The sequence below is a fragment of the Petaurus breviceps genome, unplaced genomic scaffold, assembly GCF_028583685.1.
Source record: "Petaurus breviceps papuanus isolate PSGF00001 unplaced genomic scaffold, PetGlider_PUasm1.0 90625, whole genome shotgun sequence".
NCBI lineage: Eukaryota > Metazoa > Chordata > Mammalia > Diprotodontia > Petauridae > Petaurus > Petaurus breviceps.
In genome coordinates, this window is record NW_027187289.1 from 2,704,439 (window position 1) to 2,718,335 (window position 13,897).

At 38.4% G+C, this 13,897-nt stretch overlaps 1 protein-coding gene across 1 annotated transcript in view; it reads left to right on the top strand.

The window, feature by feature from the left end:
• Nucleotides 1-13,897, top strand: part of UBAC2 (UBA domain containing 2) — a 259,982-nt gene that overhangs the window by 25,934 nt on the left and 220,151 nt on the right. Inside the window, exons 2-4 of the mRNA XM_069064179.1 lie at nucleotides 897-1,024; nucleotides 7,964-8,083; nucleotides 10,279-10,385. Of these exons, the coding sequence (XP_068920280.1) occupies nucleotides 897-1,024; nucleotides 7,964-8,083; nucleotides 10,279-10,385 (355 nt within the window). The remainder of the gene's footprint in view (nucleotides 1-896; nucleotides 1,025-7,963; nucleotides 8,084-10,278; nucleotides 10,386-13,897) is intronic.

A 13,897-nucleotide genomic window follows, 5' to 3' on the forward strand; every position in this document is an offset into this window, starting at 1 on the left:
AAGGCAGAGTGAATGGTGACCAGCTGACATTTTGAGCTTAGTTTCTTTCAGTTGAATGTAAGCTTCTTTGGGGCAGCAGTTGTTTCATATTTGTCTTTGTGTCCTGAGGCCTAGTATGGTCCTTTACACATAGTAGGTACTTTCTACATGATTGTTTTATTGAACTGGATCTGTAAAATGGGAGTGGGGGAATGGCTAGAGTGATCGCTAAGGTCCCTTATCCTGATAGCCAATGATTCTTTCTTAAGTTATGGAATATGATGGATATTCATATAAATATATTATTATTTGCAAACTGTTAGATTTGGTAGGAACTAAGCCTTTGTATTATTTGCCCCCTCTATACCAGGGATTCTTAAACTGGGTTTCACCTAAAGATTCTATGGACAAATTTCAGAGGGGATAAATTTCCCATCCCATTGGATGGGGGGAAAAATACATCTTTATTTTCATTAATCTCTAACAGTTATCATTTCCTTCAATTATTTACAAACATTATTCTGAGAATGAGTACATAACCTTTGCCAAACTGCCATTTGAGTCTATGATGCAGAAAAAGGTTAAGGACCCCTGCTTTCTGTAGGTTAACATTTTGCAAAAGGATTGTGTTGAAATTGTAGTCATATATATTGAATATATATGAGAGGTAATGATTATTAAGGCATCCAAATCCGAGGTGGTGGATGAGAGTTGCTTCCTAATGTTTATTGAAAATATTCCTCTGCAGATGAATTGGGGGAGCTTTAAAAATGTGTTTTAATAGAAAATTAAACTTTATTAGTTTTGGCAGTAACTGAGAGAGAAATTCTATGTTTTGTTGGGGTTTTTGTTTTGTCTTGATACTGTTTTATCCAAGGAAAAATATTGACTTTGTTTTTTTTCTTCTCTTTTAAAAGATAAGGCACCTTTGTCAAAGAGCCTTTTGCTAGTACCCAGCGCCCTTTCGATTTTATTGGCACTGCTCTTTCAACATTATCAGAATTTCTTTGTATATAATCTACAAGCTGTAAAGAATGACTTGCAGGTGAGTAATTGATCATTTGTTTAAGACCTGGAAAAGAGAAGGGTAAAAGATGAAGGGAAAATTGTTTGTTTTTCTGGATTTGTTTCTTCTTCCCACTACTACCAAGATGTCCTTGTAAAATACAAAGCAGAATTAGTGCCTTGTATGTACCATACTTATGAGGGAAGTGGTGTATACATCAAAATTGTCATTTGTTATCTGTCATCATGATAGTTTTCCAAATCAAATTGACTGATATTTTTATGAAGATTGTTTTTTACATCAATACTTATTCCCTTATATGAAGAAAATGTCATTCAGTTTTATAAGTGTCATAGTGCAGTGGATAGGATTGGTGGATCTGAGGGCCTGAGTTTGAATTCCGACTTTGCAGTTTACTACCAGGGAGGAAAGTCACTTAACCTCTTTGGACCTCTGGTTCCTCATCTGTAAAATGAGGCTGGATTAAATGACTCCTAATGGCCCTTTCAGTTCTAAGTCTAAGATCTTAGAAAGATACAGTCTCTAACTGTGCCACTGACAACCTTTAGCAAGTTGTTAACATCTCAAGACCTTAGTTTCTTCATCTGTGGAATGAGAGGACTGATGAACTGGAGAGCATCCTGTTGAGGATGAGAACAGTCTGGAGGAGCTGGGGGCATTTGTTCTGGACAAGGGGAGATTTAGGGAGACTATAACTGGATGAAATTTAATGGACATAGATATAAGGTCTTGTTTAAAAATCAACAAATATATAATGAAGGAGGCATAGCTAGGCATCAATTTGTCTGAAAAATGGTCTGGGTCAGTGAGTCTGTGGTGTGATATAGCACCCCCAAAAAGCTAACGCTGTCTTCATTTGCTTTGAGAGGTGTAATGGCCAGGGTGCTGATTTTACTGTGCTCTGATCAATACGTATCTTGATTAATGTGTTTGGGTCTGAGGCAGTTGAAGAGTGTCTAGAGAAGAGTGACCAGGGTGATGAAGACACATTAAATTATGCTAATGAAGATGAGGGGAAAGAAGGAGAGACTATAGAGGAGGACATGTGAACTGTGAGGGAGGTCATTAGCCTTGTTCTTGGCTTCATGGGACAGAAATAAGGATAATGGGAAGAAGTTTCAGAGACAGATTTAGACTTGGGTTAAGGAAAAACTTTCTAAAAATTGGAACTGTCCCAAAGTAGAATGGACTGCCTTGGGATGCTGTGGGTTTACCTTGAACAGTCTTTCAGAAAAGGAACATAGTATCATAGAAGTGGAGCTGGAGGAAACCTCAAAGGCTGTCTGACTCAACTTTCCTAAGTCCATTTTTGCTTATGGAGAGGTTTAGGCCCACCCAGGGTAGAGTTGCCTAAGGTTACACAGGAAACAGACGCGTCAGGGTGACATTTGAACCTGGGTTCTCAGACTTTAGATTGTTGTTGTTCAGTTGTTTTCATTCTTGGTTTTTTTTTGTTTGTTTGTTAAAGCAATTGGGGTTAAGCAACCCTCTCAAGGTTACACAGCCAGTTATCTCTGGGTGTGTTGCTGATTATTTGTGCCTGGATTTGATCCCCAGGTCATCATAACACTGGAGCCAGTGCTCTTACTCGCTGAGCCACCTGGCTGCCCCTTCATTCTTGTTTTGACTCTTTGTGACCCTATTTGGGGTTTTCTTGGCAACAATATTGGAGTGGTTTGCTATTTCCTTCTGCAGTTCATTTTACAGATGAGGAAACCGAAACAAGCAGCATTAAGTGACTTGCCCAGGGTCACACAGCTGTTAAATGTCTGAGGCCAGATTTGAACTCAGGAAGATGTCTTCTTGATTCCAGGCCTGTTGCGCTTTCCTCTGTGCCACCTAGCTGCCCTGAATACAAAACCAGTGCTTAAGGTTGAATGATCACTTGTAGAATGTATTATAGAGGAGTTTTTTTTTCTGGGTACAGTTTAGACCAGATAGACTCTGAGACTATGGTGGTGGGTAGAGGTTCCATAAAGTGAAATTAAGCCTATCTAAAAGTAGATTGCATTGCTTCTGAAGTCTTTTCCAACTCTTTGAGTCTGTGTATTTGAATGAAATGAAAAATTAGATTAATTAGATGTTTTACAGTTAGAAGGGAAGGTAACAAGCATTTATTAAGGACCTATTGTATTCTGGTCCCTGAGCTAAAGTAATTTACAAACATTTGACCAATATCAGGACTGGAGAGAATATGGACTGTAGCTTTGGAGGATATGTTTTCATCTCTTAGATGTGAAAATGTTACAGCTGATGGTGTGCCTGTCTATGAGTAAAAGTGTGAGGGCAAAGTGTAATGTGTGGCACTCAGCCATTTCCTTACTAGGCCCACAGATCAGTTTTCTTTATACTCTTTTCAGCTCAGTGCCTTTGTGAGAAATACATAGCCCTCCTACATTCAGGTCATTTTGAATTTTTTCTGTTGTTCTTTAACTGTGCCCATTAGGTATTACTGTGACAGCAAAAGATGGGGAAATCTCTTGAGGAGCTTCAGTTCTGGCTATTGAACAGATTATGTAACTGCATTTGTAGGGTGTTTTCATTTTGAAAAGAAACAAATGCATTATAATTCAGATTGATATTGTAGTTTAAAATAAGAGAGTGATTACTTTGGGGGTATTTTTATAGTCAAGAAAAACATGTGTTCTTTCAGGAAGTCATTTTTATTTCACAACCCTTTGGTGCCCCAGGCATACCCTCTTTCCTGCTTGGTACTGTTTCTGCCACCCCTTCCCTTTTTCTGGAGTCTCCTGTATCTATATTGCCTATGTCAAGAAACTTCCAGATTCTGGCTAATTGGCTCCTCTTTGCCCATATGACCTTACGGTAGGCAAACCAATCACACCCGTCTGAGTAGGATTCCACTTCTTGCCATAAAACACATGAGCTGCCCGGGTCTCTGAGCTGTCCTAATCCAGAGCTGTAGTTGTGAAGATGGATCCAGGAACCCCAGGGAAAGCTTGGTATGTCCAGCAGGGTGATAAGTTCTAGTGTGTTTGCCCTCCTCTCCCTGCTGCTTCAAAACCACTCTGCTTAAAATTTCATGGCAATATTCCAGGGTACATTCCTGTCCTACTCCCTCCTGGCTTTCTATTAGGCCCGGTCCTAGTATATGCAGATTGAAGCATTCCACCCTGTTTTATTTTGAGGGTGCAAGTTCTGGTGTTAGTTTTTTGGGGTTGATGGGCTACCCTAGTACTATTCCCTTGTCTCTGTCTTCATCTCCATGCTGTCTTGGATGTCTTCAGTTAAGCCACATGACTTTCCTTTAAATATGCTCAAAAAAAGGGACATGTGGCCTTTATCAGTGACTGGCTCATATAAAGTTCCTTCAGCCTTGTTCACAAGAACCCCCAACAGGTGTTTGAATTGAGAAACAGTACTTGGAAAAATAAAGTCTTATTCCTAAAGTTCTGGAAATCATAGTACATGGAAGTGCATTCTTGGTCAGTGGAACAGCGTGACCATGAGGCCGTGTCTCTGTAAGGCGCTGCCAAAATGATCAGACTGGGGAGTAATGTGAGGTGAGACTGGAGAGGTGTGAGGCCAGTTAATGAACAGTTTAGAATTTTAGTTCTTTATCGCTTTTTTGAAAAAGAATTTGTTAGGGGCAGCTAGGTGGCGCAGTGAATAGAGCACCAGCCCTGGAGTCAGGAGGACCTGGTTTCAGATCCGGCCTCAGACACCTAACACAAAAACTAGCCGTGGGACCTTGGGCAAGTCACTTAACCCCAGTTGCCCTCCCAAAAAAAAAGCAAAAAAAAATTAAAGAGGATTTGTAGAATTTAGTCTGGTAAAAGCCTTTAGTCTTCTTTAGGCTAATTGTTAGTGTTTGACCATTTGGTGAGTGCAGAGCAATTAATATTCTGTACACAGAACTTTTACGTGTATAGGGCAGTGATCTCATGGACTTTGGATGATATTTACAATTTGTTGAGTTGAAAGAGACTGTTGAAGTAGACAGGAGATTTATGCTTAAATTCAGCTTTTAAGTTTTCTAGTTGTGACTTTGAGCATAGTTGCATAATATAAATTATTGATTTATATATTCTATATATATTCAACATATATATTCAATATATATTCAGTATATATCAATATAAATTGATTATGATATGTTTTTTTTTTTAAGCATTTGGGGTTAAGTAACTTGCTCAAGGTTACACGGCCAGTTATTTCTGGGTGTGGTGCTAAGTATCTAAGCCCGGGATTCTATCCCCAGGTCATCCCAACACTGGGGCCGGTGCTCTTACTCGCTGAGCCACCTGGCCACCCCTAAGCAATTGGGATTAAGTAACTTGCTCAAGGTTACACGGCCAGGTGTTTCTGGGTGGGTGCTAAGTGTCTGAGCCTGGATTTGATTCCCCACGTCATCCCGACACTGGAGCCAGTGCTCTTACTCGTGTGCGACCTGGCCGCCCCGATATGGTTTTTTTCAAGCTGGATGACTATAGTGTATTTTGCAGTAGCCTTCATATTTTATAGGCCTAGAGACTAATCAAGCATCTGCTTGTACCTAGGTCTTGGTTGAATGCTTTTTTTTTTATAAGTTCACTGCCTATGGGATAGAAGTTTTGATGTGGTCTGTTGATGTTGATACCTCCTGTGCTACTGTAAATTTTTATTATGACCTGAAAGCACATTGTGACAGTGGAGTAAAATCATGCTCTCATCCAGCAAGAAAAGATGTTAGAATTCTAATCCAACTTCTTTGTCTTGCACAGGATGCAGTTAAATATGTATGTGAACAATCTGAGAAGTGGAAAAGGCTGTCTTGGGAGATAGTGCATTCCTCTTTATTGGATGTAACTGAGTAAAGACAATATAAACATTTTGGAAGAGTTGCTGTTTGGGAGACTTTTGTTCAGGTGCCGGTTAGATTAGCTGACCTTTGAGATCTGGGTTATCTTTCTTTGATTTTAAGAATTGAGTTTTGTTTTCTAATGATTCTTTTTACTATATCATGCTGCCTTTCTAATCTCTTAACCTTGCTCTGCTAGATACCTTTTTAACTTCTTATTCTTGATACACTGATAAATAGGGCAATGATATGTGATCTATGTACATCAAAAGAATTCTGTAGACGGTATACCTGGAATTCAGCAAGACATTTAACTGAGTCCATCATGAGATCCTTGTGGACCATCTGACAATCTATGGACAGTCTGACCTCAACGTTCCCCCAAGACTGCTTTCTCCAAATTTACGAGTGACCTCTTAGATGTCAAATCCATTGACCTTTTCTCAATCCTCGTTCTTCATGACCTCTCTGCAGCCTTTGCCGTTGTTGAGTACCTTCTCTTTAATACTTTCTTCTCTCTAGGTTTTTGGGATTCTACTTTCTCCTGGTTCTCCTTTACCTATCTGACTGTTCCTTCTCAGTCTTCTTTGTTGGATCCTTTCTAGGTCTTGACCTCCAACTAGATGTCCCTTAGCATTTTGTCCTGGGCCCTCTTCAAGAAAAGAGGGAGAAGACTCCCTCTATACAGCTTCACTTCGTGATCTCAAAGCTCATGATTTCTCACATCTGCTTATCATGCCCCAAACTCTCTGCTGACCTTCAGTCTTACATCTCCCTTCAGATACCTAAAACTATATGTCCAATACACATCCTAAACTCAACATGTCCAAACAGAACTTGTTATCTTTCCCTCTAAACCATCTCCCCTTATTACTATAGAGAGCACCACCATCCTCTCAGGCTCACAACCTAGGAGCCTTTCTTCATTCCTCACTAACTTTCACCTTTCATATCCAATCTGTTGCCAAGGCCTATCAATTTCACCTTTGTAATATCTCTTGAACATACCCCCTGCTTTCCTCTGACACTGACACCACCCTGGTGCTCTTCCTCATTACCTCCCACCTGACCTATTGCAGTAGCCTGCTGATGGGTCTGTCTGTCTCAAGTCTCCCTACTCAAATCCATCCTCCATTCAACCACTGAAGTGATTTTGCTGAAGGACAAGTATGACCACATGTCACCTTCCTACTCGATCAATTTCAGTGGTACCCTATCATCTCCAGGTTCAAATATAAACCCCCCTTTCATATCCTAGCCCCTCTACCTTTCCAGTCTTCTTACATCTTTCTTCCTCCACCATGTACTCATTGATCTAGTGACAGTGGCCTCCTTGCTGTCCCACAAACAAGATACTCTTCTCAGCTCAGAGCATTTTCTCTGGCTGTCCTCCATATCTAAAATATTCTTACTCTTCATCTCTACCTCCTGACGTCCTTGTCTTCCTTTAAGTCCTAGCTAAAACCCCATCTTTTATAGGAAGCTTTCCCAAGCTCTCTTCATTACAGTACCTTCCTTTTGTTAATTATCTTCTGTTTATCCTGTATATGTTTTGTTTGTACATATTTGTTTGCTTGTCTCCCCCCTTTGGGGAGTTAATTAATGTTTTTGAGCCTCAGTTTCTTAACCTGTAAAATGGGCCTGGCTTGATAACCTAGACTTTCTTCCAGCCATAAATCTGTGACCCTGTATTTGGGGGTCATCATGGATTATAAACTCAGGATGAATCAGCTTTGTGATGTAGGGAAGAGTCCTACTGAGGAGAAGGAGGAAGATGAGAGAAAACTTGCTCTCAAGAGTTAAAAGAACTCTGCACATCAAATATGAGTGATACTGCTAACTCAAAATTATAGATGGTTGTCAAGGCATGACTTGCCTCCATCAGTTGTAAACATAGCTTTCAGGCCTTTCATTCGAATATAATTGTATAACCATTTTGTTCCCCACAGTCTGTTTTATGAAAAAAAAGTTTTATGGTATATTTTAGCCAATTTTTTATAACAAAAAAACCTCAACCTTTAAGAATTTTTCCCTTTCTTTTTTTAAAAATATATTACAAAGAACACAAATGAAGCAAATACTTTAAGTTTAGTGTAATAAATTTTCTACGAAAAGAACTTGACCTTTTTTCTGTGCTTTTTTTTTTTACTTTGTAGATCTGGAGATTGATATGTGGAAGAATAATTTGCCTTGATTTGAAAGACACATTTTGTAGTAGCCTGCTTATATATAACTTTAGGATATTTGAAAGAAGATATGGCAGCAGGAAATTTGCAGTAAGTCTATTATGAACATTCACGTCACAAACATTTGTCAGGTGCCATCTTTGTATAAGGTTCTGTGTTGGGTGTGCATGGCTCTGTATTGAAAATCTTGTATCTGGGTTGGATCTTGACCCTGATAACTACCTGTGTGAGCTCAGGTAAATCCCAACCACTCTGGGCCTTCATTTTCTCATCCATACACTTGCTTGCTCAGTGGTCCCTTTTAGAGTCCCAGTCTACCTTCTTACATTTATGGGGGTGAGAGAAAAGGGAATAGAGATGGATAGATTCAATGTTCTTTTATTTGAGATTGCCATAACAAGGACTTTTTAAAAATTTATTTATTTATTTTTTGCTTTTTGGAGGGGGGAGGCAGGGTAATCGGGGTTAAATAAAGACTTGTCCAAGGTCACATGAATAGTTTTGTGTTAAGTGTCTGAGGCTGGATTTGAACTCAGGTCCTCCTGACTCCATAACTGGTGCTCCATTCACTGCACCACCAAGCCGCCCTTAACAAGGACTTCTTGCATCTGGGACAAAGTCAGTTGATAGATTCACAGCTTTAGGGTCAGAAGAGATCTTAGTGGATCAGATAGTCCATTCATTTTATAAATGAAACTGAGGCCCAGGGAGATGATGTGATGTTCAGATAGTAGGTAGCATGGAATGGATTAAAATCCAGGTCACCTAACTCTAAATCCATTGCTGTTTCCATCTATCATATTTGTGATTGGAGAATGGTAAGATGGTGGTGTTTCAGAAGAGGGTCAAGATATGGGTGCAGAAGTTCAGGAGATGCCCATTGTCTGTCCTGGGCCCCCAAAGAAGATGAGCAACAGAACCTTGTGGGTGGCAGGTTGGCAGAAAACCACAAAGTTGGGAATGGGTCTCCATGGGGGAGGAAGCATGTTCTGAGATCATCTTGGGGTAAAGTCCTAGTCATCCCCATGCTAGTGAGAGCTCTCAAGGTCAGGTTTTCATTTTTAAAAATCATTGTTTTGCATGTTCATCTAAAAATTGTTATATGTAGTATTTGGAAATTGAACATCACCAAGGATAATTCAAATATTTTAAAAATTCTTAGCTCAGAACAAAAAAATATAATAAACTTAATCTTAGAGAGTTGGGAATTTAATAAAGTTGTCGTAATTCATTCATGTCAGAAATCTGCACTGGTTCTTACATATGTATACTTTTTTGTCTTCTTTGACTTTGATCTGTTAATCAGTCAGCAAGCATACATTAACACCTCTTACATGCCAGGCGTTCTGCTAGGTGCTGAGGATGTAGATGGAAAGAATAAAACAATCCCTACTTACAGGGAACTTAAATTCTGATAATAATGGAGACAAGGAGCACACACAAAAAGTAAATGCACAGTAAATACAATGAAAAGAAATACAAACTAGTTAATAATAAGGGAGCTTAGGAGGGAGGGCACTAATAGTTGGGGGATCAGGAAAAGCTTCATGGGGAAGATGGTACTTGAATGGTGTCTTGAAGGAAGAGGAGTTTTATATGAGGTAGAGATGAGGGAGGGAATTCACTCATGTATAATGACTAATGTAAAGGGACAGATACTGAAGATGGAACATCTTTATGCAAAGAGCAGATGAAAGGCCATTTAGTCTGGATTGCAGAGTGGTGCCTCATTCTGGCATGCAGGTGACCTTGGGTTCTTGAAAATTGTGCCTGGTGATAGAAGTTTTAGAAAGCTCTACTAAGCTGGGAGGATTTGGAGTCCCAAATGGTTGTTTGGATTGTCCTTTAAAGACCAGCCTAGCTAGTGAATTTCAGATAAGCTCACCAACCACCTGATAATTGTTTTTTCCCTACCTTTAGCATCTCATGAAACCATGTGGAAGAGTTGTTATCTCCTTCTGTAGAAGGACCTGCCACAGAGATTTAAATATTAACATGAAAACATGTAAAGTTATGTTTCTTTTTTTTTTTTTTTTTGCTTTTTGGAGGGCAGTTGGGTTTAAGTAACTTGCCCAAGGTCACACAGCTAGGTTTTTTGTTTGTGTGCTTTAAGTGTCTGAGGCCGGATCCGAACTCAGGTCCCCCTGACTCCAGGGCCAGCACTCTACTTACTGCACCACCTAGCCGTCCCTAAAGTTATGTTTCATAATGTACTATGCCGAACTGATTTTGAGTTAATGACTTAAGTATTTATGTTTGTGAAATTTTTTCTTCTTTCTTTACAGTCCTTTTTATTGGGTTCTTGGATTCTGTCAGCTTTGTTTGACTTGATCCTTGTGGAAGCTATGCAGTATTCATTTGGTATCACAGCCAGTAACTTGCCTTCTGGTTTGTAAGTAACTCCTAATAGATTTGCTTAATTTAGAATTAGATTATACTAAAGGATTGTTGTGAAATTCCAGTCAAAGAAGAAAGGCATTTAAATTTTTCCAGTGTAGATTCATTTGGTGTTTAAAAAAAAAAATCTGTTGTGTTTAAATATGAGGTGTCCCAAAAGGTTATTGTCAAGTTTCAGGAAAAGAGAAAAAGTATTTTGTTTTTTTCCCATGTAGATTCATTTGATGATATAAAAAGAAAATCTGTCATGTTTAGCTCTAGAGTATCCTCAAAAGTCCTTAAAGCTTAAAACTTCATTAAGACTTTTGGGACACCTTGTGTTTTCATATTTTCAGTATGTTCTAGAAGTGTAGTTAATTTGAATTACTTTCTTTTGCAGCTTTTAACTTCTATAGTTAAGATAAGTTATTAATTCTCTCATTACATTCTTATAGATAAAATTAATTCTTTATGTTAATGGGGCAACATAGTATACCTGTCTTAAAACTTGTGACATTTTCTTCCTGCAGAATTGTTGAAACTTAAACACATACATTTCAAATATGAAATAAGTTTTCCAAAATGTAATTTCTGAGGAATGATAATTTTTGAAGTTTTCATAATTAGACCTTTCAGAACAATGTATGAGTTTCAATAAGAGAATTTTAGTATGTTACTTTATGGACAGTGGTAGGGTGAGGATTGGGGTGTGTGATCTCTGGCTCATCAGTCGAGTAGATGTGGTTGACTGGGTCAAGGAAAAGGAGCGAGAGGGTGCTTAGCAGGGACATGGTCATCTGATTATCTGGTTATGGTTATTCTTTCCCTGCTTTAAAGCCTGATACTGTGCCCAGAATGGTTAGCGTGCAGCACCATTCACCATCATTGTAGACTCGTATCTCAGGCAGTAGTCAGTAAATTGAGGCTCCCCTTTTCCTCCTTAAGGTCTTATCTTTCATGGTCATCCTATCTACAGTGATACTCAAAATGATGAATGGTATATAAATGCTTCAAAATATGTATCAGATTAATACTGGTGATAGTCTAGTTTTCTGCAGCCTTGACTTCATATATTTCATTAGTTGCCATTGACTATTAAAATACTTCTGACCCTTTCCCTCAGCTCACCTACTTTGCTGATAATATCTACATTTTTTTCCTATCTTTTCCTTCCATGACTTGTTTCAATGTCCCTAGGTTTGAAATGCTGGTAGACATTCTCACCTTAGCTCTGCTGAGTTCAACTCATTTATTCTCTCCCCAGTGTCAGGTTATATAGCTGTCTCCTGCAGTTGAAAGTGCCACTTGTCAGCCTTGTGCTGACACTCTGTCACCTACCATATACTGAGCCCAGAATTCACCTCCATAAAGACTGTATCAAGCCTGTAATAAGGTTTAATATTTTGATAGAAATTGCCAAATGTCTTTGTGTAGATTATAGTTTGACGTGATTCACCATATGGATAAACTTTTGCAATGTGTATACTTCTCTATATTAAGTTAATGTCAAAAGAAAATACTTATTTTGGGTAAAAATTCGACAAAGAATGATCTAATTATTCTTCACTTTATCAAAAATTACAAAGCAGGGAATATGTGATGATTGTAGCTATAATCCATAAGGTCTCAGAGTGGAACTCACAAGACTTGTATGTACAAATGTACCTGGCAGATCGGTACAGTTCATTCGCCTAATTCCATCTCTCGTGCTTAAAGTCTTTAACTGAATTTTCTTCCCCCTGAGATCTTTGGTAATTTCAATCTTTTCCCCTTATGGTCCCCTATTACTTCTGCTGTCTCAGTCTCCTCCCTTTCTGGGGGATTCACTTTTCATTAACCGTGATCTCTGCCTCAAGTGAGTGTGGAGGTCAGAGTGGAGGAAGGGGAACAGAGCTGGCCACAGATGGATGCCAGTCCTTTTTTCCCCCCAAGACTGCTGGAGACAAATAACACATTAGTGTTCTGCCCCAGATCCTTCTGTTCCTCAGTCCTCTGACCCACCGCTATTGGAGCATAACATACTGTGTGTTAGCCTGAACCCACTTTTGACTTGCTTTAGTGCTGGAGTTGGATGGAGTTGAGCAGAGGGCAGGCAGGAGTTGAGTTCTTGTGGGTTGACTTGTACAGCTCTGAGAGAATATAGTGATAAAGATTTTGGAATTAGCTCATTATCTGCTTTTAGTTCATTGAGTTGTTACCTCATTGGGTTTTTTGAGGTCTTAGACCTTGAAGGTACCTGAAATTATTTTATCTTTTGTGTATAATTTCTGTTTTGGAGAAGTTGAGAAAGTGAGGATTGGAGAAAGCCTCCATCTTGTTGGTCACATGACCCAGAATCCTAATTCCATTCCATTTTTCTTCCAAGCTTTTATCTTGTGTATGAAGAATCTGTATTCGCTCTGTTTTTGCGAAATAAAACCTTCACAAATATGAAAGATTTCCTTGTTTTATTTGAACTTTGTTTCTCTAGAATATTCACATATTTAAAGAGATTCAAAACTGTTCCAAATAAAATTTTTACAATTTAACGTTATTTTAGATCGTTCAGAAGATTACTATAAAAACTTGTTAATGAGATCATAGACCTGGAGCTGGGAGGTACTATCGTACAGTACAGTTCGGCCTTCCTGTGTTATAGATAAGAAAAATGAGGCCCAGAGAGATTAAAAGACTTTCTCTTGGTAGTCAGTGGCAGAGCCAGGATTTGAATTCAGGAACCGTGACTCAAAGTTAACAATTATGAATTGTAGCATATGTCATATGTGCTTGAGCATAACTTCCCCAGACAACTTTGTGGCTCTTGGATGGGGATGGTCTTTTACCAAAAAATGTTAGCAATTAGACCTATCCTTCAATGGCAGGTCCCCAGATATAGATGAAAATGCAAACGAGAGTTAGTTGTGCATGCTGATATGCTTTTAATGAGAATATATAAGAAATGAAAGAGCTGTTATCTTACATTTTAATAATTCAAGTACTTTCTAAGATATTGTCAATAAATTTATACCCAGTTAAATATGTAAACAAAACTCTATTTTCTACACATTTTAAAATTGTCATTTTAATAAGGAAAATTTGTCTTAAATTTCATAACCATGACTGATTCTTTACTGGTCTAGACATGTTGGTTTGATACAGAATGAATTTAACATTTTTTTAAGTTCTTAAAGAGTTTATATCAACGGACTAAACATTTTTATTGACTCTCATTTGTTTATATTGAATGTGACCTGACCCATTAATGAATTAGAGCAAACGCAGTTTTTTTTTGTTTCAAGTCGGCTGTCTTTTAGGGAAAGAATGTGGTTTAGATTGGAGAACTGATTTAGTGAAGAAATTGTGGAATCACTTTTTTCTCTCCATTAGCACTTAAATGAATTCAGCTATTTTTTTGATTTAGTGTATTATAAATCAGCTTCAACTATTGAAGTGCAGTTCTGTAAATATCTGTTAAATCCTTTGCTAAGGATTTTGTGCTACATACTGGGGTACAAAGAAATCCTTCCCTCAAGAAATGTGCATTCTACT